The 27,882-nt window shown below is 40.6% G+C and overlaps 2 protein-coding genes across 2 annotated transcripts in view; both read right to left on the bottom strand.

Moving 5' to 3' along the window:
* Nucleotides 1-355: 355 nt before the first annotated feature.
* On the bottom strand, nucleotides 356-3,490 carry LOC131236925 (pentatricopeptide repeat-containing protein At5g13770, chloroplastic). Its single transcript, XM_058234460.1, has one exon. The coding sequence runs from the start codon at nucleotides 2,623-2,625 to the stop codon at nucleotides 805-807; it is 1,821 nt and encodes a 606-aa protein (XP_058090443.1). The 5' UTR covers nucleotides 2,626-3,490; the 3' UTR covers nucleotides 356-804.
* Nucleotides 3,491-4,154: 664 nt separating this feature from the next.
* LOC131236923 (protein DJ-1 homolog D) overlaps nucleotides 4,155-27,882 on the bottom strand; it is a 69,728-nt gene continuing 46,000 nt past the window's right edge. The window contains exons 2-6 of the mRNA XM_058234457.1: nucleotides 15,270-15,356; nucleotides 15,041-15,157; nucleotides 8,817-9,257; nucleotides 5,911-6,273; nucleotides 4,155-4,772 (exon numbers count right to left, since the gene is read on the bottom strand). Coding sequence (XP_058090440.1) covers nucleotides 4,584-4,772; nucleotides 5,911-6,273; nucleotides 8,817-9,257; nucleotides 15,041-15,157; nucleotides 15,270-15,335 — 1,176 coding nt within the window. The 5' untranslated portion in view covers nucleotides 15,336-15,356 and the 3' untranslated portion in view covers nucleotides 4,155-4,583. The remainder of the gene's footprint in view (nucleotides 4,773-5,910; nucleotides 6,274-8,816; nucleotides 9,258-15,040; nucleotides 15,158-15,269; nucleotides 15,357-27,882) is intronic.

Raw genomic sequence — 27,882 nt, 5'->3', positions numbered from 1 at the left:
TATACAAGTATCTTACCAATTCCATTGAATGGTTTATGTCAGAGTATAGGATATCCATGTACATTTGGGCATTTCACTTCTTTTATATATCTATAAACCTTCATGGATCTCGTACTTTTATATATTCTTTTTCATTCTCATGCATGATGAATGACAAAAATGCTCTCCAAATCTTGTTAGGCAAAGACAAAAATGCCCATTAAAATTTTACTTCTTAAATAAGCAATTCATGTCTTTCAGACGATTTTACTTCTTAATATAAGCAATTCATGTCTTTCAGACGTCCCATGACCAATTCTTCTATATTTGAATGGATAATTTTTCTTATTATTTTCAGGTAGACCTTCACTTAATATTATAAGAATCAGTGATGATAGGATACCATTTTTACATAGATTTATATGCGAATGTAAAAGGGATTAGAAGGTACTCAAGACATCATTACAAGGTGGAAAGAAGATGAGCTGCGACAACACCCGTGAAAATTAAAAAATAATAATCATCACTTGAATTTCAATGTACACATTAATATAGTGGTGAAAACATTCAGAAGTGCGGCCCGCTTACGCGCATCATAACTTCGATGGTTCTGCATCCTTAACCATTGCTTATCCACAAAAAATGAGAAAAGGGTCCCAACTGGCCATTGTGGCACTGGATGAGCTTGTTGCTACCCATGAATGTTCCCTCAACCGTGGCCCACAACAGTCTTTAAACTGATGTAGTTTAACCTTCATCAATTTCGATCACAACCATCCTCCATCAGTTCCGTTCAAAACCGTGCATTTCGATCAAAGCCACCTATCAACCTTTAATCTTTTCTAACCCAAAGCTCTCTTCAAACCACTTCACCTGAACTAGAATCCCAGCATCCCTCAGAGCATTCATGGCCGACCGATACAGCCTCGCATCAAGCCCTATCCCATCAGACTTCAAATCTTGCAGAAGCTTAACTAGCTCATCGAACCTACTACTCTTCGAGAAAACGCCGACCATGATCCCAGCCATAGTCCGATCAATCTTCCCCCCATTCATCCGAAACTCCTGGTACAACTTCATACACTCTTCAAACTCCTTAGCATTGCTGTATGCGCTGATAATGCTCGTGTAGCTCACCTTGTCAGGCGCAACTTTCCGACGTTTCATCTCTTTCCAAAGCTTCTCCACCCGCCTCAAATTCATGACCCTCCCATGCATGTCTATGAGAGAGTTATACACCCATACATTTGGCTCACACCCCCTTTCTTTCATCTTAGCCACAAGTTTCATGGCATCCTTTAATCTCCCAAGCTTCCCATACATGTAAACCATGTTGGAATAAGCAACAACGCATCTATCAAAACCCTTTTTCTCCATCTCAAGGAATGCCATCTCAGCCTTGGAAAAAAGACCTAACCTGCAATAGACATTGATCACAGAAGCATAAGTGACCTGGCCCGGTTCGCACCCTAACGAAATCAGCTCCTCGTAGACCCTAACCGTTGCCATGAATCCTCTTTTTTTGGCATACCCATTCACGATTGCGCAGAAAATGCAGTCCGAAACTTTCATTTTTGTCTCCAGCATCAGTTTAACAGTATCTAGGGTTTTTTCGATCAAACCCTCTTCCACATACATCAAAATGAGTTTCAAGAAGACAGCCGGATCTTTCAGCATTTTGTTCTCTCTCGCTTCTTGGAAGAGTTCTTCTGCTAGCTTCACTTCTCTAATGCTTGCGAATGAGCAGATTAGAGAAGAGTAAAACGAGAAATCATGGGCAATCCCTTTTTCCATCATTTCTCTGAAGAATTTCAATGCTTCGAAAGCTCTTCCGGATCTTCCTAATGAATCGCACAGGATTGAATAGATGTGAGCTGTCACCTTCAATTTTTGCTGCTCAAATTCAAAGAACAATTCAAGAACTTTCTCTGTGTCACCAATCTTGCAGTACGCTTCCATGATCCGGCAATAACAACTAGAGTCTGGCAAAATCCCAACATCTTTCATCCGTTCATACATGGAAATCGTGCTGCGATACATATGAAGCTTGTTATAGCTCTGCATCGCTGAGTCAAATGCCGAAACAGCAATTTCAGCCTCAGACTCAAAAACTTCAAGCAACGCCTCTGAGATCTTGAACTTCTGCGCCCTAATGCAACTACCTACCAATCTAGAGCATGTAAGCCGATCAGGGAAAACACGGAAATCCCTCAAATCATCCAACAGCACCGAAATTGAGCTCCATTGCTTGGACCTGAGCAAACACCTGATCAAGCGCTTTAAGGTCGCTGGATTGGGACGAAAATCCAGTTGATCTTTCGCTTTCTGATACAATTCAAAGGCGAGTGCTTCTGATTGAGGGTCTTTACATAGATCACAAATGGACCGGTTGAAGTCCACCAAATCGGGAGGCGGGGATTGCTGCAGGTCCGAAATTTTCGAGTCGAATTCTGCAACTTGAAGGTCATTGGAGGCATCTTCGAGGAGGGGAGATGGGGATCCGGAGGAGGCAACAAGGAGAGACCGGCGACTCGAGGTGGGGATTGAGAGAACTAGGGTTGGAATTAGGGTTTTAGAGAGAGTTTTGAGAGGAGGAATGTTGGAAGAGAGAGAAGACCAGTAGTCGGAGTTAGAGAGGAGAGCCATTGGAGAGAAGGAGATGTTGATCAGTGGGTGGGAACATATATACCTTATCCTCAGTGGATATTTTCGAGTCCAAATATCATATGGACCACTAAAATTGAGACACGTGGCAGAAGCACGGATTTAGGAAGGAAGTGGCAGATTCTGGGTTTGTGATGAAAATGAGGGAATCTTGTCGTGATTAAATTACCAGAAAACCCGCGTGGGATTTTTTAATTTACGAAATTGCCCTGGTCTCTTGACTACGTGTACTCACATTTCATAAGATTGTGGCAGCTTAGTCACATCCAATAGGGCATATGGGTGGATTGATCGACGCTGTCCAAACCGTGGGCCATACTGGGGATGGAGCACGCCACAAATATCACCAGAATTGAACGGACTGAATTCAACGGACCAGATCAAAATCAGATGGCTTATGTCCTCTGATCAGTGTTATTTCAGAACCGGATTTAATCTGGATAGGTTCCTGATTAGGATGGTTTGGACTGACCCACATGTAATCTACTGTCTACTAGAATCCAGATTGCATATATGCATGCCACCTGGATTACATCATCATCTCCATGTGGTCCGCGTTTTGCAAGTTCTTTTTTGGCCACCTTGGATCACATAAGGCCCAAAAATCGCTCCCGCTGTCCAATCAAGAAATTTTAACAGAATGGTCAAGCAATCATATAGCTGAAGGTGGACATTCAATGGCTGAAAAATCTACGGATCTCGTTACTTTTGATCAAAGCAATCTTTAGGATCCGGACCATTCAACGTGGAATCTGTCACGTAGATAGTCTGAAAGCCACGACTGCATCGTCCACATGTCCAAGACATGATAAACCACAACACCATAAATGTATCAAGATAATAGTAAATGGACGCGGATTTCCTGCAAAAGCAGGAAGTTCCTGTGCAAGGATGCTGGGTGGGGCCCAACGAGATGTTTGTGTGTAATCTACCCCGTCCATCCGTTTTGGGGGCTTATTTTAGGACATGAGACAGATAGGTGCATCCACCACTCGTGCCACACGAGAGGAAGTACTGGGTATTCAGTGAGCACCGATGAAGCATTCTTATGGCCATAAAATTTCTGTATCAAGCTATATTTTTGGTGCTTTCACTTCATCCCATTCGGAATAACCTTATAAACAGTTTGGATGGCATATAAACATCAAGGTGGAGTCCAGGAAGGTTTCAACGGTGAGAATTTCTTTCCCCAATTTTCCCTCTTGTTTGACCCACTGGAGTTTTGTATCCACCTCATTTTAGGTCTCATGTCTTAAAATGAGCACGGATGCACGGAATGAATTTCTTACATACATTGCAGTGGCCCCGCTCAGCATCCTTGTGCAGAAACTTGCTGTGAAATGCTTTCACAGGAAATCAGCGTCCATAGTAAATATAAGGGCAGTCCTGTGTTGGTTTTGCTATCTTTCAAAAATGGTGGTGACTCATCCTCATCCGCGGCACCAACTTGCAGCTATCCAGACCATCCAAATAGTGGGTCCCATTGTGCATGGAGCAGATCTCAAAAAATAGGCTGATCAAGCAATCCTAAGCATCCAATTAATGACAGTCAAATTAACAGTTAAAAGTAAAATAGTGCATTGTCCGAATTCGAAGGGGCAAACAGATTGTTAGCATTTTATTGGGTTATGCTCCATCCACAGTTGGGTCAGAGATTTGGACAGCCCAGGTTGCCCTACAATGGTGTCGTGTGTGCAGTTGAAGAGTCCCCACCATCTTTTAAATAGTGCAGAACTAGCCCAGTAAATACATTGGTAAATTGCATTATACAACTACGTTACAATGCTACATTTCTGAAGTTCAAGAAAGAGAACAAAAGCTGGATGTGACCAGTCTCCAGAGGTTTTTTTTTTTTTTTGATGTGCAAGGGGACCTTTATATGATTTATTCTGCAGATGTGCACACACGAAACATGCAAACATAAACTCACATGAAATGCACTAGAATGATACTTGAATACCGAGCAGCGCCATGAACTGAGAGATGAACTCGGGATGCCCAGGCCAAGCTGCTCCAGTCACCAGGTTGCCGTCGGTGAAGCAACGATCAATTGGCTCGGGATCCAACCATGTCGCACCCGACAACACCACATTGAGCTTCACGGCAGGGTATGCTGTACATTTCTTTCCCTGTGACAATGTATATAAACACAACAATAACAACATGGAATTAGCCTCTAAGGTGAAAATTGCCAGTAACTAATAGAAGCTAAGGCTCCATTTGGGTGCTCAATTGAATTTTGTACCAATAATCGAATTCAATAGAGTCGAAAATTACGGAATTGAAGCTGGCCTTACTCCATCCATTGTGAGGGACATGCTAGCGGCACTAGCCTCCAAATGGCAAATTCCGGTTACTCCATCCATTGTGAGGAACAAGCTAGCGGCACTAGCCTCCAAATAGCAAATTCCAATTGATTCAAATGCAACATGAGACTCCATCATGCATGGAATTGCAATTACCATTTCATTGTCATGTAATGAATTAAAATGACACCCTTTTCATTTTGGTAGTATGTCTATATTTAATTGAATTTTTGCTTATAACATCTTGATGCATCAGACCATGAATAGTGTCCTGATGCATCATTTTGTGAATACCGACCTGATGAGACCCACGATACAAGTGGTGTCCTTCCTAAGGGGATCCAAATGATAGACCTCGCAATGGATGTCAGGCACCCCTACAATAATAAGGATTATAAGACCATAGCTATCCAATATCTGGCCACCTGTGTTTGGGCTGTTTTATACAGTTGGAACCACTAGACTTCATCACCCATCTATAATGAAATTGATCAGCTCAACTGTTTGGATCACCTTATTGTGGGCCCCACTTAATACAAACTGATGCATCAGGTTAATATACCTGTTCTGAAGTTTCTGCACTCTAGTGTGTCACTCAGAGCTATCCATGAAATAAGAAGATAGTGATGATGGTGATGGTAACACCAATGAGATGACGAAGACGAATGGTATGGAAAGGTGCATCACAGAGAAAAAGGTAATCCAATGACTGGGATTGTACATTCAGGCCCTCCATGACACATTGGCTGTTTTAATTGCCTGTGAGTGGGCCCTACAGCGTTATTAAGAAATGATACCTATCTTTTATCATGATGTCAGCCACTCAATGAAAATGATACCTTATCTTACAGTGTCGTTAGAAGTCAGTTTCACATGCACTACCTTTTCTACTATAATGTTAACCACTAGAAGCAATCACAGCAGCAGCAGCAGCAAGATGTTAATAGACAGGGTTTATTACCTTGAGAAGGCCAGCTGCTGATAGAATCTGTTGCCCATGGCAGATGGACGCCACTGGCTTTCCTGCCTCCATGAATTCCTTCACCACAGCCAGGACTTTCTCATCCAATGCAAGGTATTCTGGAGCTCGGCCCCCAGGGATCACGAGCCCATCATAGCCAGAAACATCCAAACCTTCAAAGCTTGCAGTCAGAGTGAAATTGTGGCCTGGCTTTTCACTATAAGTCTGGTCACCCTCGAAATCATGGATTGCTGTTGGGCAGGTTTCACCTGCCCCCTTCTTGGGACAGACAGCATCAACAGTGCATTCAAGTGCTTGGAGAGACTGAAAAGGAACCATCACCTCGTAGTCTTCCATGTAATCCTACATAAATGTAAAAAAGAAGCAAAGTTAAGGACAGCATCTGCAAAAATTTACAAACACTAACCTGAGCAAAAACACAACTGTATATGGTGTTAGGCATGCAGGATAATTATTAAGGTTTCTATATGGATCTCAAAGAATCCCATCAGCATTTGGTGGATGGCAAAAGTCCAATGTATATGACATTGAAGAAAGGAATATATGGGCTCTAGCTGGCAAGATGAGTAAGGTTTTAAAGACTCGAAGATGCTGCTTTTAACACCGTCTAAGGTTTTAAAGACTCGAAGATGCTGCTTTTAAGACCGTCTGATTTAAGGAGAATGGATGATTTTTTTTTTTATTCTATTTTTTATTTTTTATTTTTTTTCATGAGAACTCACTAGCAGAATTTGAAATGAAGTGGAGGATGATTTGAGGTGGATAAGCCATTTTTTGTTTCAAATTAGAAAGCATGCACAGCCCAGTGGTCCTCTTTTAAAATTCCATTGAGATTTTGACATATAGCACCCTCCCTTTTGGCATAAATATAAATAACAGCCTCTCTTATGCATCGTCCTAAATAATACCTTCCGTTTTCTATAAATGGTCAAAAAGAAGCAAAGTTAAGGACAGCATCTGCAAAAATTTACAAACACTAACCTGAGCAAAAACACAACTGTAAATGGTGTTAGGCATGCAGGATAATTATTAAGGTTTCTATATGGATCTCAAAGAATCCCATCAGCATTTGGTGGATGGCAAAAGTCCAATGTATATGTCATTGAAGAAAGGAATATATGGGCTCTAGCTGGCAAGATGAGTAAGGTTTTAAAGACTCGAAGATGCTGCTTTTAAGGCCGTCTAAGGTTTTAAAGACTCGAAGATGCTGCTTTTAAGACCGTCTGATTTAAGGAGAATGGATGATTTTTTTATTTTTTTATTTATTTTTTCACGAGAACTCACTAGCAGAATTTGAAATGAAGTGGAGGATGATTTGAGGTGGATAAGCCATTTTTTGTTTCAAATTAGAAAGCATGCACAGCCCAGTGGTCCTCTTTTAAAATTCCATTGAGATTTTGACATATACCACCCTCCCTTTTGGCATAAATATAAATAACAGCCTCTCTTATGCATCATCCTAAATAATACCTTCCGTTTTCTATAAATGGTCAAAAGCCACATTACCGTTAATAATTTGGATGGAAAAACTAACCATGTTTAGGCTAGCAAAATCTTTTTAAAAAATAATAATAATACCCCTCTCAAATCCCCAAAACACCAACCTTGACCCTAACCTTCCCTCTCTCTTCTCTCACTCTAGGCTAAACCTACCCTCTCCCAAAACCTTAAACCTAAACCTAAACCTAAACCAAGGGTAAAAAGGTCTTTTTCCAAGTTCAACAGTCAACTATAATACCCATGGTTCCATCATGTTTTGCCGACAGATGCTAAACACATGGCAGTTTTTGACAGGAAATGGAAAGCAGAAGGGGTCATTTGGGAATAAGCACAAGGGAGGGTGCTATTTGTCTTTGGGCCAAGAGGGAGGGTGTTAAATGTCAGAACCCCTAAAATAAATGTTAGAGATGGACCGACGAGAAAAGAATACAAGATCAAAGTTACAAAGTCTATGATATTAAAAGAAACAAAAATTCTTGCTGCTTAAAAGTTCATAGAAGTGTTGCAATCCACTTCCTGTGTTCCAATAAAAATGGCTATCAACCCATGGGAGGCAATCAGCTCCATTTTGTTTAAAGCAGTCTAGCAACTGGGCAAGTCGAGACATGAGAGATCAGCCCCAGTGATATATATTGTCCTTTAGAAAAAGGAATTACTACAAGAAGCAGCCAAAGATAACCACGTGCTTGACCATCAGAAACAGCAACAAGCGATTGAGCACAAGTTAAGGGAGTGAGGGATCAGAATAACAGCTGTGCATATCTCTTCACACTTCAAGGTAGGGATGCGTCCATGGATAAGCATGGAAACGAGACCATCAGTGTCTGTATCCTTTCTACATTATTCTTTTTTAACAGAACTGTAATAATTAGTTCAATTACATAGAGATTACCAAATAATTCTGTTCCTCCAACTATGATCATCTTACTTCTCAAACTGGACAAGAAAGGGCTACTTCCTCAATATGAATGTTAAGGAAGGTTATAAATTGGTCCTCTCCACCTATTTTAACTAACTATTGCAGCTCAATTTGATAATGCATTCGAACATCCTCCCAAACTTAAAAAGTAGATCATGAAATCAGCAAGTGTTTGGCTGTCCACCAGAAATGAGTTTTTAGCCACAGCTTTTCTACGTACCATGGAAATCTGACGATGAGTGCTACACATATAAAACCTGCCTGGGGTTTGGGTAAATGGCTAGCGTCGTGGGTTTGCTCCCCACAGACACGAGTTCGATTCCCCTCCCTGGGATTACCTGATGCACGTGATTTGCAGGTGATTGCGTGCATCTGCAGGGATTAGTCTCGCCTTAAAATGGGGCGGGGACACCCTGATGTCATTTTTAAAAAAAATGCTACACATAAATAGAAAATACACACTTACCCCACAAAGGAACAGAATCCGTTTTTTTGAGCCAGTAATTCTACCTCCCAGTGCCTTCACAAAAAGCCGTATAAATTCTGGGTGCCCTTCGTATGTTGCTCCAGTTATAAGGTTACCATCAACAACACATTCAGACATGGTTTCTGGTTCTACCCAATGTGAGCCCGCAGCAACTAGCACAGGTTTTACAGGGGGGTACGCTGTGCACTTCCGGCCTTTTACCAAATCAGCAGCTGCCAAAATCAACTGTCCGTGGCAAATCGATGCGACTGGTTTTCCAGAGTTGAAGATTTTGATCACTAGATTCAGAACTGAATCATTCATGGCAAGATATTCAGGTGCTCGTCCTCCCGGGATAATTAGGCCATCATATTTGCTTGCATCAATCTCGTCGAAGGTTGCATTGAGTGTGAAGTTGTGACCACGAGACTCGGAATATGTCTACAACCACGAAAAGACATGAGATGTAAAAGAAAGAACCTGGGAAAAAAGGAGGAAAGAAACCATCAAACCCGGTGAAATTCACAACTCAACCTTCTTCCCAGAACTACACAAATGCATTCCTGTGCATTAATTGACCAACTTCCTGTGTTAGCAAATCAATACAAACCTTTACACACAGCATATGTGGGACATTCAAGCTGTGCATCAAGTGGGCTCCGCTGTGTGGATGAACAGCCTAGAGTCAGGTGAGTCCACTCATCATGTTAGCCTATGTTTTTCTTTTTTTCTTTTTTTTCTTTTTTTTTTTTAACACACGCACGCACACCCCACTCACTCACGCTAGTGGAATTTCACCACCTATGGGTACTCGAACCCTTGACCGGGAGCTGAAACTCCTGAGAGTCTACCACCCGAGCAAGAGTTAGCCTACGTTGAAATGGACCATTGGAAATTACTTTAAATCGTACATTGAGTTCACATGTCTAACCCAGGTGAAGAGTAGAGTATCCTGATTTTCAAGCCAGTCGTGTACACACGTGTCAGATTGTCACGTGGTAGTGTTGAGAGGTACTTGTGGGGTTAGGCAAAGCCCAAGAACTCATGTAAAACGGTGAGTTAGCATTCAAATCTACATTCATTATAAAGCAGATTACTACCTTCTGCCTTCACCATCCATTAAATATCCACCAATCGGATAGTTAGGACCTAGGGCCATACTCTCAGTGTAATTTTCGGTTATAATAATCTACAATGGGTACCACTATTTGGGCGGTTTGGATTTAGGCACATGCCACAAGTCAAGCAGGGAGACTGCCTAGCATCATAACTGTGGCTAAACACCATGCCACAACTATAGTGCTGAGGAGCCTCTCCTGCTGTACATGTGGCATGTGCCTCAGATATGAACTGCCTGTATTGTGGGACCCTCATTAGATCGACAACACCTCCCTAAACAGATTGACGATCCTAACCTCTGAAATGGAAGCTTTTCCATTGAATTTGGACCTTTTTGTTGCTTTTCATCTTTACCATCCATTAAAATGTCCACCAAACTGCTACTTAGGACTTATGATCATACTTCAAATGTAGTTTTTGTGTAATAATGTCTATAGCTAACAAGGTATTCCGAAACGGTAACGGTAGCCATTACGACCACCACCGTTACCTTTACGATACAGGTCGTAACAGCTGTTATAGCCCCCATAACGGCCGTTACGGTCTTTAAAAATAATAATAATAAATAAATAAATAAAAATCGAAAAACCTATATTTGTCTTGTAACATTGAATTTATTTTTTAAACATTTATCTGCCCTATAACAGATCATTATGGGGTTGTTACAGCCTTTACAAGGGCCGTAACAGGCTATTAACAGCAGTTATGGCTCATGTTTTCCATAACAGTTGTTACGGCTGTTATGAGTAAAAATGGACTGACTAAGATAACCATAATGAGAGAGAATCCAAAGCACAAGGGAGGTCGGATCAGAGCTCAGCCTTGACAACCGAGCACGACCTCTACAAACAGCTCGAGGATTAACCACCAACAGCGGACTCAGCTCTGGTCGATGTCTTGCTACCTCGACCATAGGTACCGACCTTGACCTCGGATACCGACCTCGACCGATAGTTCAGCTCGGTTTGTAGGACCTTGGCCGATCCGACTTTGAGGTCAGCCTCGGCTGTCTGCCACGATGTCCTCGGAAGCCGACCACCGGGAGATCTCCTCATACGGGGAAGATTAGTCTCCCAAGATCATTGCTGAGAACTAAGCCGAGAATAACGCTTTGGACTTCGGCGACGATCCCTTTTATGATACGCAACTGAACGACAAATTCATTACCATATACGTTATCGGTATCAGATGTGATGTAGGACATGAAAATTAACTATGATATGTAAGATCTCAGGCTTTAGATCAAACTAATTCAGAAACATTCACATAAAATTTCCACATTCCACACAAAAGTTCAAACATTCAAGCAAGGAAAATCTGTGCGGGTCCAGGCCTACATATGCTAGGGCTGGATCAATAAAAATTATGGGCCAAACGATACTCAAAGGGAAGAAAAACTCATCCGCACATGCACAACAATTTGTCCCTAATCCAAGGGATTCACTAATTTCAGTTCTGAGAACCCTAGGATAAGAAAATGAACAAACAAATTGAAAAGAATGCAATCTAGGGTTAGGGTTATGGAAAACAGGTATGAGAGGGAAGAAATAAGTAGGAAATCTGAACCTAGCAACAATCCACGCGTACGGACAGCGAACCAGGCCTGACGCACATGCAAGCGGGCCCCGATTTTGAGAACCGACTTCTAGGGTTTGATCGGCCAGGGGAGGACTCCAAAATCTCCGATTTTCGGGCCGATCCGACGTGCGGTCTGTGCGTGGTGCTCCGCTGAAGTTTTAGCCCTCCTGCAGGGCCAGATTCTGAAATTCTGCTGTAGGGAGAAGAATTGCTACAATAGAGAACGGATTCAAAGTGTAGGTGATTGTAGGAGATGAGAAGTAGGGATGGTAGAGGATGGGGGCGAATCGGGATAGACGTGGCTTCGCACCACGGTGGCCAGCCCTTCGATGAATGGAGGGCTTCACACCCAATTGGATTTCCACAACTCAAGAACTCAGAAGAGTAAAAAAACGCAGGAATTTTTTTAATCTTCAATGAGAAAAAAAACCTACAAGGGGTGCCTATTTATAAGAAAACCCTATACCCCCAAAACTTGCACCATGTACGCAACCTATTACTTGGCGATGAAGTAAACAAAAATAATAACTAATCAAAGTAATCTAAACCGTCCATGATATTCTAAACAACATTAATAAGCAAGACCTGAAATATGAGATTAATCAGACTAATAGGCCACGATCATGAGAACCCATGATGGGCTTTACTTGATTATCGGGCCACTCCAACGAACAAAAACTCAGTCTTCTAACTAGGAGGCCCTCCCTGGACGTCGTCATCGATACAGATCGACAATGGGGCCCTCCTTCTCCTTGCCTATGTGTGTAGGGGGGCAGCGTGCGTATGCACGTGATGTCTCCATTAAGATGGCTATAAATAAGAGCCTCATCTACGATGAAAGGCATGCACAAATAAACCCAAAGTTCTACTAGACCCAATTTGCCCGCTCTAACTTTGGCATCGAAGGGTCCCCTGCTGTAGCCAGGGTCCCCATTGTTATTAGCTTTTGCAGGTGTGCAACGGTCTAATGAGGACACCCAGTTCACAACATCAACAACGGCCATTACGACCTTGTAACATGTAACAGTTGCCACCATTACATTTACGTAGCGACCTTTACAGCCCTATAATAGCCTTTACGACACACCATGATAGCCAAGATTCATAGTTGAGAAGGATGTTACTCATAGAATTCAACCTAGGTGGAAAAAGTGGAGATGCGCTTCTGGAGTTTTATCACTTTGTACTAATAAAACCTGAAGAGAAATTTTACAGGATACCTACAAGACCAGCCATGCTTTATGGGACAAAATGTAAGGTCGTCAAGGAACAACACGTTCATAGAATGAGTGTAAAGGAAATGAGGATGTTGAGGTGGATGAGTAGATGGACAAGAATGCATTTGTGGGAACTTAGGTGTAGCACCAATAGGCAATAAGATGAGATAAAGTAGACTTAGATGGTTTGGACACATGCAACGGAGACTAAGAACTGCTTTCGTCAAAATGAGTGAGTTGATTCAAATTAAATGCTATAAAAGGGTAAGGGGAAGGCCCAAAAGGACGTGGTGAAGGCAGTACGAAGAAAAGACTTGAGGACCTATAGTTTAACTCAGGATTCAATCCTCAATAGAGAGGAATAGTTGAAAGGCATAATAGGTTCATGTAGCTAACCCCAAGTAGTAGGGATAATGATGAGGACATCACTTCACGTACACCTTTCGCACGTATTAGAGGAGGAGGCAGGCCGCACCGATTTCCCTGTGACTAGGCAACTACCTGTTATCGTGTTGAAGACTCCATGTGCATGTGCGGGCATCTGGAAGACCCCACACTGGGAAGATGTACATGGACTGCTATATGGAGTGATCTAGACCCTTGGATTGGAGGGACGTGACGACTGGACCATTGGATCACATGGATCACATGATCGGGCCCTTAATTGTGGATCGTCCACATCAGTTTTTTTAGATTTTATCATTTTTTAGGATTTAGTTTTGATTATTTTATATTTGGACACCTTTACGAGTGATTTAATAGATTCTCTTTAAACTAGGGCCATTTTTATTAAAATTTCACAAGATGGTGTTTTTTTTTTTTTTGTAATTAGTGAAACTTGTTGGAATTATAAAAAGTGGATGGGCCGGTGACTCTCTCCGTCATTAGGTTTTGTGAAAAAAAAAAAAGAGGCTTCTGCTCTTTTCTTCTTCTTCTTCTTCTTCCATCTTCGTGAGATTTGAATATGCTTCCATATGATTTGTAAGGAAGATTGGTGTGAGACTAATCTTCATCAATAGAGGTGCGAGATATACATCTATCCCCACATCATCATCTCTGTTTCATCCAAGTATTTTATTCAAGTTCTTCAATTCTCCCCTCCCAAATCTTCACCGTCTTCTAAACCTCACTTTCTCATACCCATCCACAATCTAAAACCCTAATTCCTATATTTCTCAATCTCTTTTACCCCATCTACCTAAAATCCTAATTCCTATATTTCTCAACCTCTTTAACCCGGTCTACCCAAAGCCCTAATTCCCACATCCTGACCTATAAACCCTTTAATCCCCTCACCCCATTTGATCCCATGAACCCTAATTCCTAGATTTCTCAATCTCTTTTAACTCTAATTTCACCCTAGGGTGTATTAGGTCATCTACCTTTTTTCTTTTTCTTTTTTTTTGTTATATAAAAAGGCTTTACCCTATGCTAATTGGATGTCCCTACATCCATTAGATCCTAGTTTCTTTTATTTAATGATCTTGTACTATAATGTTGGTAACCTAGGCTAGGATTATGCATGATGTTCTTATGGTTTACTTGGTATCAGTGATGATAATGGCAAGTTTGATGTTGTTTTGTTAATTACCTTAATTTTGCTGCTTGATCTCACATAATATTTGGTTCATGCATCGATCCTGCATCAGATAAGACTTAGATAATGAAGAATCTGTCTACAGTGGGTCCCACTATCCAGGCAGTTCAGACACTGGGATGGGGATGCCATTTGCCAACGCCCAAATCTCAGAAACAAGCATCTCAAATCAAACCTTTTTCTCCACTGCATGCATTCACTACAGGTAAATCTTATTGCAGCTGACCAACACATTCTCTTTCAGTAAGGGATTTTTTGGATACCTGTAAATGGGCCAAGTTTAAATGATTTACAGGTAAATCATTTACACTGTGTTTGGATGACCCTTTTTGCCTGTAAATCAGTCACAGGCTGTAAATGATTTACAGGCAAAAAGTTCGGATTTCACTTATACAGGCTCTCCATTTACAGGACTAAAACAATTTACAGACTATCCAAACACAGACAATCATTTACAACTTAAACATTTACAGGCATCCAAACGACCCCTAATCAAAGATTTCATTATTATCTCAGTCCGATTGACACACGCATTCCTTTTCCCAAAATCGAATATCTAAGAATCCATTGTTTGTTCTGAAAACAATCTACGCAGTCTAGTTTGAGCAGATTGAAAGTACAAAAATAGTTTTTTTTTTTTTTAACAAAAGGCCGAAATGAAATAACATAAAACAACGACTGCGATCGAACGAAGTGAGAGAATTATGATGGACCTGATGGCCAGAGCTCTGATGGACAGCTGTACGGCATACATCACCAGCTTTTTTCCCCGGGCAAGCGGCGTCAACGGAGACTCCGTAGGCCAGCAATGCTTGAAAGGGAACCATCACCTGCAACCAACGTAAGTGCATAAATAAAAAATCGAAAATGAGGAAATTTCATGTGAGATTGGAATTGATGAAAAAACAGGATTTGATGGATGGAATTGAGGAAGATTGAAACCTCGTAGTCCTCCATGTAATCACCGCAGATAATCAGAACAGATTTCTGAGATTTTGGGCTTCCCATCTCTCTCTCTCTCTCTCTCTCGAGTGGAGCGTGTGCTCTGAGGGATATTGAGAGAGGTGGGACGGCCGATAGAAATGATCGGATAGAGCGCAAGTGTTCGTTTTGCATCTTTCGCGACTGAGATCCACCGTCTGTCGTCGCACACGTGAGGCCACATGCTCAGGGGTCCAATGATCGGAACCGTCCATGGTGTGGAACCTATCCTATACAGACCACTGGACGAAAACCATGCTGAACGGGATGAGGAGAACATCACTATCTGTATATGCATTTAGAACCTAGAAAAGGCAACTTTCTATGGCTGTAATTAAACTCTAACAATCAAAGGACAGGATTGTTACTGAAGAGTTCTTATCTGACAGTATCTTCTTAATGAAAATTAAAAGAATACGGGCAGTTCAAATCATCCTACTGGCTTAGTATGTCGCCCGCACTGGGTCGCGATGCATGCAGATTTCATGTCGCGACTGATGCAAGACGAACTCGGAAATCGTCTCTCCTTGCAGGTGGCGCTTTTTTCGCGACCGCCACTCCTCTCGCTCAGTGAGCGACACGTTCGAGGAGAGTAACCGGCAACAGGTTAAACAGGTTCATACGGTTAAGAGTCGCAATTCAGTGAGGTTCTGGTGTGACGGAGCCGAATACGTGTAACAGATACGTGCGTACAGAAAGTGTGCGCGAGATCCTCGCCATTCATCAGATAAGGCCCACTATGAAAATTAAATGTATCAGAGATTAAAACAGTACGCTCATCTAGTGGGACGCGTCTTGCCGGTAACCCCGGGTTAGGGAGCGAATTAGGTGCGGCCCCAACATTGTGCTGGGTGAGGCCACTCCGCACCTAATCTGCTCACCTTAAATCTCTACAACGCCCACTAGGTTGTTTTTGCTGTATCCACTCCATCCATCCGTTTCATCATCTCATTTAAGTACATAAACCCAAAACATGAGAAAGTCCAAAACTCAAGTGGGCCACACAACTGAAGAATGAACACACAAAAGTTCTTGATCAGGGATTATATTTGTCTGCTCCCTTCGTCCAAATGATAATCTCCTTATGACTGGCTACTCTCGTGAATCAATAGTAGGCGTAGAAACCGGTTGTGAGTTTCCAATACGTGCGATTAAAAAACGATCTTCCCACTCACATGCTCTTTGTTTATAAAAACATAAGTGAAAGTGGTGGGCCATGCAGCAAAGATTACCTGACATGAAAATTAGGCAGGTCTGCTGATCAGTTGGGCCACACTTTTTCCAATCAAACCAATGACGGCCTGACTCAACGGAAGTGGATTGCGTACCTGTGGGGCCCACCGTTATTCATTCATTGTATCAACTCCGTTCATCCATTTTGTCATATAATTTTATGGATTTAAACCAAAGACTAATCATATAAAAAGCTCCAATGGACCACACCACCTGAAACAGCGTGAATTGAAGTCTACCGTTAAAAAAGTTCTTGGGGGCCCACATAAGTTTTAGATGAAGATGATATTTGTGTTTTCCCTTCATCCATGTCCGTGTGATCTTATGAACAGTTTGAATGACAAATAGACATCACTGGGGCCTTAGAAAGGTTTCAATGGTGGAAATCAATACTTCCACTGTTTCTTTTGATATGGTCTACTTGAGATTTTGATATACTCCAATTTTGCAAGACAACATCGGCAGTTTACAGATATTTCATCAAACACTTGGTAGACAACATCAAAATTAAGATATGGGAATAGTTTTATCATGTAAAGTTCTTATTTTTTTAAATATATATAATGATCTGTTTCATAACCATACATTCCTCGCCATCGGCCGATCCCGCGGAGAATGTACACACTGAAACAACACTTCATTGAGTCATTTCATCAAACAATTGGTGAACAACTACAATATCAAAATAACTGAACTGATTCTATCCGAGTTCTATTTGAGTTGAGGTTCGATCCGAGTCGATTCGAGCTCGGACAAGCTCTAACTCAGCTTGTAATTTTTTTTTAGCTCCAAAAATCAGCTTGACTTGGCTCAAATTCAGTTCCAAACCAAGTCAAATCAAGCTTTTTCAAGTCAAGTCGGGTTGAGCAAGTTAACCAAGCTAATGCAGTTCATGTACATCCGTATGTGTTAGTGTACAAATCAATTTTTGCTCACAATCTAAATGCTTTTTCGTCACTACTATCGGAAGAGTAACAATTAAACTTCAGGCCACCAGGAGTGTATATTTACTAGAAGAGTAATGAGCGAAATTTGGCGATAAGAAGTACCATTAAATCATTGGTCAGTTAATTGTTGGAAGTGTCAATGGTCAAAAGTCATCAAAGTGTCTGTTTGCATATGTTGCTCATCGTTTCGTAGCCCTTTACATATTATTCTCTTATTTTTTCTAGTCCGGATCCTTTGCTTGTCACAAATAAAGATTCTTTATTTATTGGAATGTGATTACGCTACATTATCACAAACTGTATTTAATATAGCAGTGTTGACAATGTCAATGATGACTTGGACTAATTACAATTGCAGGAAAACAGGAAATCTTTCTTTATGACAAGCAGGGTATCTCTTTTTCTTTTGAATAAATGTTTACTGAATCTTGAAAACTCAAGTTTATGCGTATACGTCAAGTGTCTACATCTCTCTCTCCTCCCTGGTATACTACAGTTACTCTTACGTAAATAAACCAGCTTCATTTGTCACAATGTAGTTTCATATGGTTTAACACCACTCTAAATTGAAAATTATCTTTCTAGAATGTGAACGTGGTTTCATCGTGTCCTTCCATTAGGTGGGCCCCATTGCCTATGTCCTGTATGTCAAAAGTAATGCCCACTCATCCAGAAAATAATGATGGCATCATTTTTTGTGTAGACATGCCACCCACCTAATGAGTAGACCAGCCCAATTTTTGTACCAGGACACATTTGAGGTGGGGCCTACCTAATGAATGATCCTGATCTAACACATGAATTTACAACCGAGTGAAAGGACCAAAAGGTCCCTAGAGACTCCAAATACTAAAAAGATCTCAAGGGGAAAATTAGAAAAAGAAAAAAGATCTTTCAATTCAAAAGCGACTCACTCGTGTTTACGGTAGAATAGACAAAATTTTCATGCCTGCTTCTTATGTCAGAGTCCTCATTTTTCAAAGAGACGCATGCTTTTTCTCATGACATTTGAAGAAAGTTGTATTAGAAAATGAAATCCGTCAAAAAGACAGAAAACTTTGGTACTCGGGCAGAGTGTGATGATACGCAGGCACCTAGGAAGTTTAGGGGTAGTATATGAGAACTCAAACTAAACTGTCCAAATTGTGGATCATGGTTTAGATATCTAATGAACCAAAAATTATGTTTATTTGATCATCTGACTGTAGGATTGGTGGACATTTATTCAATGGTTAAAAAAAATAAAAATCCAACGGTCATCTTTCAACAAATAATTGTCTGGGAATCAAAGGTCAGGATTGTTCAATCGATTTTATTTAGGGATTGTCGTTTAGTGTCCTTGTGCTCCACAATTTAGTCAGTTCAATTTGAGTTAATATTTTTTTAATGTACCAGAAGTTAGGTGGGCCCATTGTGATGTTTGTGAGATATCCACCGTCATTCATTTTTCCAAATCATGTTAGGACATGGGCCCAAAAAATAGACAGATCCAAAACTCAAGTGAGCCGCATGAGAGAAAACAGTGAGCATTGAATGTCCACCGTTGAAGCATTTGTGGGCTACATAAGTTTTTGAGTCAGGCTAATATTTTTGTATATTCAGTTAATCTCATTAAAAATGACCTTACAAACGGTATAGATGGTAATAAACACCACAGTTGACCTAGGGAGGTTTCAACTGTGGATATTTCCCTACTCATTTTTTCCTTTTGTGGGGCCACTTGCGTTTTGGATCTGCCTCTCTTTTGAGCCCATCACCTAAGGCGTTTGGCGCAGGGTAGTAGGTGGGAAGGAATTGCATTTGGTCCATTTAACATTTGATGGGAAAGTTTGGGATTAGGTGGGATGGAATTGTGTTTAGTTCCTATGGAATTGCATTTGGTCTCATGCAGGATTTTTTTGGATTTTAAAATCTACACATGTGGGCCCCACATTGATGCATGCATTTATGTCTTTCATCCATCCATATACATCATTTACTCGTAGTATTCTTGTTATATATGTATACAAGTGAACAACATTTGTTGTGAATTTCGTCCATTGATTACAATTCCATGGTCCACCAAACATGATTTGGCTTAAGCTGGTGTTTTCCTGTGGCCAAAATTTTATCCCAAACATGATTTTGGATGGCTACAATACCATGGTATTTCCAGACTTGCAATCATTATGTAATAATCATGTTAATCACATCTAATATAATTCAATACCATTCAATTCCATGGACCAAACACGCCAACACGATCTGGAAAAACGGACCAAGGACCAATTCAATACCATTCAATTTCGGGCCTTTTCTGATCCATCTTGGCTATGAAACTGTCCGCGGCCCACTCTACATCAGTCTCCTCCACTTTAAAAGAACTCGTCCTCGAGTTCTCATCAGACCCTTCATGATACTCGGTTAGGTCCGCGACGTTGAGATCGCCATGTCATCTGGAAGATCAATAAAATAAGCATTGTCATTGATCTTTCGAATGATTGGGATGGGTCCAATCTTCTTATTTTTCAACTTGTTATACGTCCCGGTTGAAAATCTCTCTTTATGTAGATGGACCATAACGCGGTTGCCCACCTCGAACACCTTTTGTCGCTAGTGCTTATCCGCTTGTTCCTTGTACTTCTCGTTTAAGGCATGTAACTTGGTCCGCACTTCCGCATGGATGCCCATGATCTTATCTGTCATATGTTCTGCTGCAATGCTCATGCCTGAGTGCTTGGGCAGAGGGACCAAGTCAAGTGTGTGACGAGACACTTGTCCATAGATAATCTAGAATGGTAATTTTCCCGTTGAGCGGTTCACCATGTTGTTGAATGCAAATTCTGCTTGAGACAAGGCTAAATCTCACTGCTTCGATTTTTCTCCTGAAATACAACGAAAGAGGTTTCCCAACGTGCGATTCATAACTTCGGTATGCCCATCAGTTTGTGAGTGGTAAGCACTGCTGAATTGAAGCCGTGTATCGAATCGAGTCCACAAAGTCCTCCAAAAGTGGCTAATGAACTTCGTATCACGATAAGAAGTAATGGTCTTGGGGACCCCATGTAGCCGTATGACCTCCCTAAATAATAGATTCGCCACGTGTATTGTATCGAGGGTCTTCTTACATGGGATAAAGTGTGTCATCTTGGAGAAATGATCTACCACCACGAACACCGAATCCATGCCGTGTTGTATTCATGGGAGACTAAGCACGAAGTCCATTGATAAATCCTCCCAAGGGGCGTCATGCACAGGTAACGGGGTGTAGAGGCCCGTATTTTGAGATTGCCCCTTGGAGGTCTGACAAATATGACAACGTTGTACGGCTTTTCCCACATCATGTACTAATTGCTGCCAGTAATACCGCTATTCCACAAGAGCTCGCGCAAGGTGTCCACCGAGGCCACCTCCATGTAGTTCCTAAATAATTTGCTCCCTTAGAGAACTTTGGGGGATGCACAATCGATTCCTTTTGAAGAGAAAATCGCCCTGTACATGAAGGTTACTGGGGTCACCTTCTTGGCACTTTATTTAAGAATTTTTGAAGTCTTCATCTTCAACATACGGTTCCTTGAGACAGTCGAAGCCGACCACCTCGTTGCTCATTGTAACAAGTAGTGATGCACAACGACTAAGTGCATCAACCACCTTGTTCTGCTGCGTTGACTTGTGCTTCAGAACGAATGTAAATTCTTATAAAAACGCAACCCATCTACCATGCACACGATTTACGTTAATCTGACTATTAATAAACTTTCATGCTTAATAGTCAGTGTATAAAATAAACTCTTTTTGAATCAGATAATGCCACCAATGTTGCAGCGCCTAAATAACTGTGTACAACTCAAGCTCATAAGTCAAACACTTCTTTCGGGCTTTGCTAAGCTTCTCGCTATAGAAGGCTATTAGCCTACCTTCCTGTGATAATACTCCTCCAATTTCGACGTATGAAGCGTCACACTCAATCTCAAACAATTTGTCGAAATTAGGAAGCACTAAGATCGGTGTTGTAGACAAACGATGCTTGATCTCATGAAAGCTCTTGTCAGCTTTATCGGTCCACTGAAACGGTCTTTTTTTCATACAATCTGTTATAAGCGCAACTATGGTGCTAAAGGTTTCAACGTATGGCTTACTTAATAGAAGCCTTACAAAAATATCTAGTAGAGGCATATTTTATCAATGTGAAAAATTTAGAAGAATGGACTAAGAGGTGAAAATGTAGATAAAAGAGGGATGATCCTAATCCTAAAATCATTATTTACAATTCACAATACTGTGCACATTTCGTGTGTCATGTTTGGGCCCAAAAGAGGCTGGGCTTATTTCACTTTTTAATACCAATGTTATTTATTCAACTGCTTTGTGTAGATTATTTAACTCAGGCTGCTAACTTATTCAATTGTCTATTTTTGCACTCCTGTTTAAGATGTACATCAATCACGCCTAACTTTCTACTAATAAATGAACTCTAAACTTTTTTTTTCCTAACAAATGAACTCTAAACTTGAGATAGTGGTTTCATGAGGATATATGCTAATTGGCATTTGGAAGAAACATATTTTATATCCATTTCCGTAGAGAAAATATTTTCCTTAAGGAAGTACCAATCCACCTTTATGTATTTTGTACACTTATAAGACACTGGACTGCTTTATTGTCATAGAAGAGGTTCATAGGTCTACCATCAAATGATCCAAGTTCTTGTAAAAGTAATTGGACCCTATAAGAGTTCATAAACTGCGTGTCTCGTGGCCTTAAAATTTCTTCTGCATTGCACCTAACGACAATTATTTGCTTCTTGATTTTTCAAGGAACCAAGTTTCTCTAACAAATGTACAATAACTAAAAGTAAATTTTCTATCTATCATTTATTCTACCCAATTTGCCTTGGAATATTTTTTTTATACACACACCCACCCACACCACATGTGCTCTCGATTCGTAGTGGTCTCAGTGTTGAGACTAGGGCTGCACATCGAACTGGTAGAACCATGGAACCGGACTGGAACCGCTGGATCAGTTCTAAATAGCACCGGTTTCGGTTCCAGTTCCAAAATTTGGAAAACCGTTGAATACGGATCGGTTCTGGTTTAAGGCCTTGTAAAACCGAACCGAACCGTTGAACCGAACCGTGACCCAAACCGTATATCAGAACCGTTACCCGAACCGTAGATCCAAACATTTTTCACATTTGCCATTTAAGACATCATGTCTACTTATGCTTTGACTAAGCGGTACAAAATCATGGTGTCTCATGGAATAGAGACTGAAGCAATTCTCTGTCTCTGTCTTTAGCTTCTTGATGATATAGTTTTAGGTATCTGCCCCCTTTTTTGGGCAATATGGGCTTGAGCACACGATAGTGTTGTGGCATTTGGACCACAAATGTAGGACATGAAGCAGCATGCTGATGTTGGACTGACCTATATAAACCTTGAATGACATTTTTTTTTTCAGTTTTTGAACAGTGATAAACTTTAAAATGGTCTCGTTCTTTCATCTTTTAGACAAACCGATGGTCATTTAGTGTTCTGTTGATAGTTTCATCGGGATTAAACATTTGGTGTTTGGTGGATCAGAATTTGAGAACTGGAAGGAGAGTTTGACGTCAGAGGATGCTAGTTACAGTGTTCACAAAATATAAATCACCTGGCATTGGAGGACTTTTGATGTAAGAAAAGCCATTCTTGCTATTTCTTTAATGATGGATTCCTGAACATCTGAAAAATTAAAACAACTTGATTTTTAGGTCAGAACCGTGGACCCGATCAGGAACTGAACCGTTTTTCACGGTCCGGTTCCGGTTCGGTCCTAGGGTACTAACAGTCCGGTTCCGGTTTCCAAAATCATGGAACCGTTAGGAATAGTTCGGTTTCGGTTTCACCTCAGAACCGGACCGAACCAACCCGTGTGCACCCCTAGTTGAGACAAAGTTTGTCTACCACTGAGCCATAGAGCCGACATCTGGACATGATTCCACTTTAAGATGATTGTTTGGTCAATAGATGAGTCCTTACCCAAGGAGTGTTCTTCAAATATTTGAGAATACATAGAGCCGCTTCCCAATGCAAATTTCTTGGTTTGTGCATAAATCTACTCACCATTTCTACCTCATAAGAGATGTCAGACCAAGTGACAATGAGGTAGATCAATTTTCCCACCAACTTCTATATTTTTACGAATCATCCAAATATTCTCCTTGGTTGTCAGAAAGCTTGTTGTTGGGATTCATTGGGGTGTCATATGGCTTACATCAAATAATCTAGTTTTTTTGAGTAAATCCAAGGTGTATTTTCTTTGAGACAAGTTGATTCTCGCCTTGAAGCAAACTACCTCGATTTGTAGAAAGTATCTTAGGGCCCGTTTGGGAGCGTGGATTCGAAACCCTTTGGATTTGAAATCCTCCTATTGTATTAATTTGGCACTCTAGATTGGGAATCAACTTTAATCCAAAAGTAACTATGCATGGTATATTTATAGGGATTTGAATTTAATTACTAAATCAACTTTAACATCTCTAATTTGTGAACATATGTAATGTTTGAAACAATGGTTGTAATAAGTCCATTGAAATATATACTTTGCCTGAAAATGATGAAATTCCAATTCTCAGATGGGTCACAAGCACAAGATAATGTCTAAGTGACTAACTAATGATTTTTAACTGTTGACTTAAATAGACAATGTTTGAACGGTGTTGATCATCATATTAAAGTAATTATAGTGATGTAATTGATAATCTAATTGTTTTGGGATATCATTAGTGGACCATGTGCCCAATAATTTAATAGTCTAGTGACACACATATTACACATGCAACTATTGGAAGGATTTTAGATGTAATCCAAGCTCTCAATGTGGATTTGAAATCACCTTTTTGAGGGGATTTGAAACCCCCATTACTTTATGGTGCCAAACAATTATGGGATTTGAAATTCCCTCAAATCCCCTCAAATCCCCCCAAATCCTTGATGTCAAACGAATCCTTAGAGTTCTCAGATCCTTGGTTTGAAATTGCATTTTGATATATTTCTTAACATCAGAAATTTCTTTTTTGTCATCACCTATAACAATTATGTCATTTACATAGATGATTAGCACAATTATTCCTTTTAAGCTATATTGCACAAACACACAAAATGGTCCACTTGGCATCTGTGAAATCCTAAGGCTATTAGGATGTGATTAAACTTATAGAACCATGCCCTAGGAGATTGTTTAAGTTCATAAATGGGTTTCATTAGCTTACAAAATTTTCCATCATCTTCTTGGGCAACAAACTGTGGAGGTTGCTCCATATAGATCTGAGATTTTTAGATAAATCATCGTATAGAAAAGCATTCTTCACGTCAAGCTGATATAATGGCTAGGATTGGTTTATTGTTATAGAGATTAATACTCACACATAATTAAGTATCATAATAGAAAAGTTTCTTTATGATTAAATCTAATTGTTTTAGTATATCCTTTTATAACAAACCATGCTTTTTAACATTTAATGGACCCATTCAGTTTATATTTAATAGTAAAAACCCATTTACATTCAATGATACATTTTGCCAGAGCCAAAGAGACCAAAGTCCACATGTTGCATGGCAAAAAGCTCTTCCTCTATTACTTTCTACCATCCAGTGTGAGCTAGTGCATCATGGTGAGAGGTGGAAACCACATCCTTTAACAGGTTGATCGTGTATGCTTTGGTAGCCGGGGTTAAATGACAATGGGACCTAGTGAGAAATTGGGTACAAAATGTAAGAGCGGGTGCCTTCTGTAATGCAATATGTAAATCAATGTTGGTTTCGGATTGAGAAATACATGGATCCTTAATCAAAGGAGGTGGTGATGGCTGTACTAGCCAAAACTTTACTTGGCTTTACAAAGCCCAAGAATCTAACTCACTGGACACGTGAAAGAAGAAGAAACTTTGCTATTTTACTGTGGCTTACAAGCTCACTGAGTTGGTTCCAAACGACTACAAGAGCTCCCTTATATAGACTTTTCCCACCAATGTGAAAAGACACAAATGCCTATTTAAAATACACTATAGGGGCATAGTATTTACTACAGTAACAAAAACCAAAATAAAATATTAAATAGCTTGCATCAGGAACCGAACAGTCGCATGGAGGAACTGAACGGTTGCATGGAGGAGAATGCCAGTTGCTGGAATCTTCTTTCAGCATTTACTGTCTTTGAGATTGCACCGTTTTGGTTTGGTCTTCCAACACTCCCCTTCAAACCAAAACCAGCTTCATTCCGAGCATCATTCTTAGTCGTTTGAATGCATCTGTTGATAATGCCTTTGTAAAAATATCCGCCACTTGTTCCGTAGTATGACAATACTCTAATTTTATAGTTTTCTACTTCACGTGATCTCTCAGAAAATGGTATCGTGTATCAATGTGTTTGTTTCTTCTATGCTGCACCGGATTTTTGGCTAGTTCAATTGCCGACTTGTTATCCACATATATGACTGTGGATCCTTCCTGCGGATGCTTCAGCTCCTTTAGTAGGTTTCTTAGCCAAATTCCCTCACAGACAGTGGATGATGCTGCCACGTATTCTGCTTTACATGTGGACAGGGCAACATACCTTGCTTCTTCGAATTCCATGCGAAAGCAGTCGTTCCGAGATAAAATACATAGCCAGTGGTACTCTTTCTTTCATCTTGGTCACCTTCCCAATCACTGTCTGAGTATCCATATGGCATTGCTTCATCATTGTATGGATAGAAAAGACCGAATTCCATTGTTCCTTTGATGTACCTGAGGATTCTTTTTGCGGCTAGCCAGTGTGATTCTTTTGGTGCTTCCATGTACCTACTTATGAGTCCAACACTGTAGACGATATCCTGCCTTGTGATTGTGAGGTACCTTAGGCTTCCAATCAGACTCTTGAACATAGTCGAGTCAATGCTTCTTCCTTCTTCGTCCTTTTTGTCAGTTTTAAGCCCGTTGCTACAGGCGTGCTTACGGCATTGCAATTGACAATCTTGAATTTTTCAAGCAATTCCTTGGCATATTTCTTTTGAGATATATAGATGCCACCATATTGTTGCTTCACTTCAATGCCCAGAAAAAAAGACATGAGACCTCCGTCGGTCATCTCGAACTCCTTAAACATGGCATTCTTGAATTCATCGAACATCGGTCGACTGTTTCCTGTAAATAGTAAATCATCAACATACAAGCATGCTATAAGCATATCGCCATGAGTGTTCCTCTTGATGTAAACTGCATGCTCATATGGACATTGGGCGAAGCCATTCTCTTGAAGATAGTTGTCGATGCGTGCATTCCAAGCACGTGGAGTTTACTTTAACCCATAGAGGGCTTTCTTCAGTCGATACACCTTGTGTTCCTCCCCTTGCATAACAAAGCCTTTAAGTTGGTCAACATAGACCTCTTTTTCCAGAATTCCATTCAGGAATGCAGATTTCACATCCAGTTGGTAGATCATCCAACTGTGATGGGTTGCAAGGGAGATAATCATCCTCACAGTGTCAAAGCGAGCAACAGGAGCGAAGACTTCTTCATAGTCCACCCTGTACTTTTGTTTGTATCCCTTTGCTACGAGCCTTGCCTTGTAGCGCTCGATCTCACCATCAACATTTCTCTTCATCTTGTACACCCATTTGACGCCAATAGTTTTCTGGCCATTAGGAAGAGTAGTCAGCTTTCATGTGTCATTTTTCTCAATGACATGAATTTCTTCTTTCATGGCGATTCTCCAACATTCTTCTTTTATGGCTTCCTGAAACGTCAGAGGCTCATGATCTGCATACAGGCAGAAAAGATTGACCTCTTCAGTTTGCTCATAGATGTCGCTTCAGCTTTTCATTTTTATAGGTGCCATGGGTGAGGACAAGCTGACTGAATTTTGCCTTGATGGAGTGCTTTTAGGAGTGATGGAATGTACTCCTGGACTTCTGTGAATTGATGATGCGGCTGAAGAAGGTGTTGCGGGCGTTTGCTCTTGACGGTCATGCCTTTCTTCATGTTCTTATATTTCGACTAGAATATCTTTAGTCGATTCTTCATCATTCCATTTCCAAGCTTCTTCTTTACTAAAGACAACATCTCTACTCACCACTACTTTATTAGTTAGTAGATTATAGAGCTTGTAGGCTTTAGATCCTTCACTGTAGCCGATGAAGATACATTTTTTGCCATGATCATCAAGCTTCCTTCTTCTTGCTTTTGGAACTTGAGCATAGGTAAAACACCCAAAGATCCGTAGGTGCGCCATGCTCGGTTTGTAGCCACTCCATGCCTCCTGTGGTGTCATGTTTCTGACGCTCTGATACCAGTTTAATGGCTGTACTAGCTAGAACTTTACTTGGCTTTACAAAGCCCAAGAATCTAACTCATTAGACACGTGAAAGAAGAAGAAACTTTGCTATTTTACTG

The sequence above is a fragment of the Magnolia sinica genome, chromosome 2 (genome assembly GCF_029962835.1).
Source record: "Magnolia sinica isolate HGM2019 chromosome 2, MsV1, whole genome shotgun sequence".
NCBI lineage: Eukaryota > Viridiplantae > Streptophyta > Magnoliopsida > Magnoliales > Magnoliaceae > Magnolia > Magnolia sinica.
Note: the sequence above shows the minus strand (reverse complement) of the source record. Positions and strands in the feature narration are given on the sequence as shown.

Coding starts and splice junctions, on each gene's coding strand:
- LOC131236925 (XM_058234460.1), bottom strand. CDS start 2,625: ATGGCTCTCCTCTCTAACTCCGACTACTGGTCTTCTCTCTCTTCCAAC.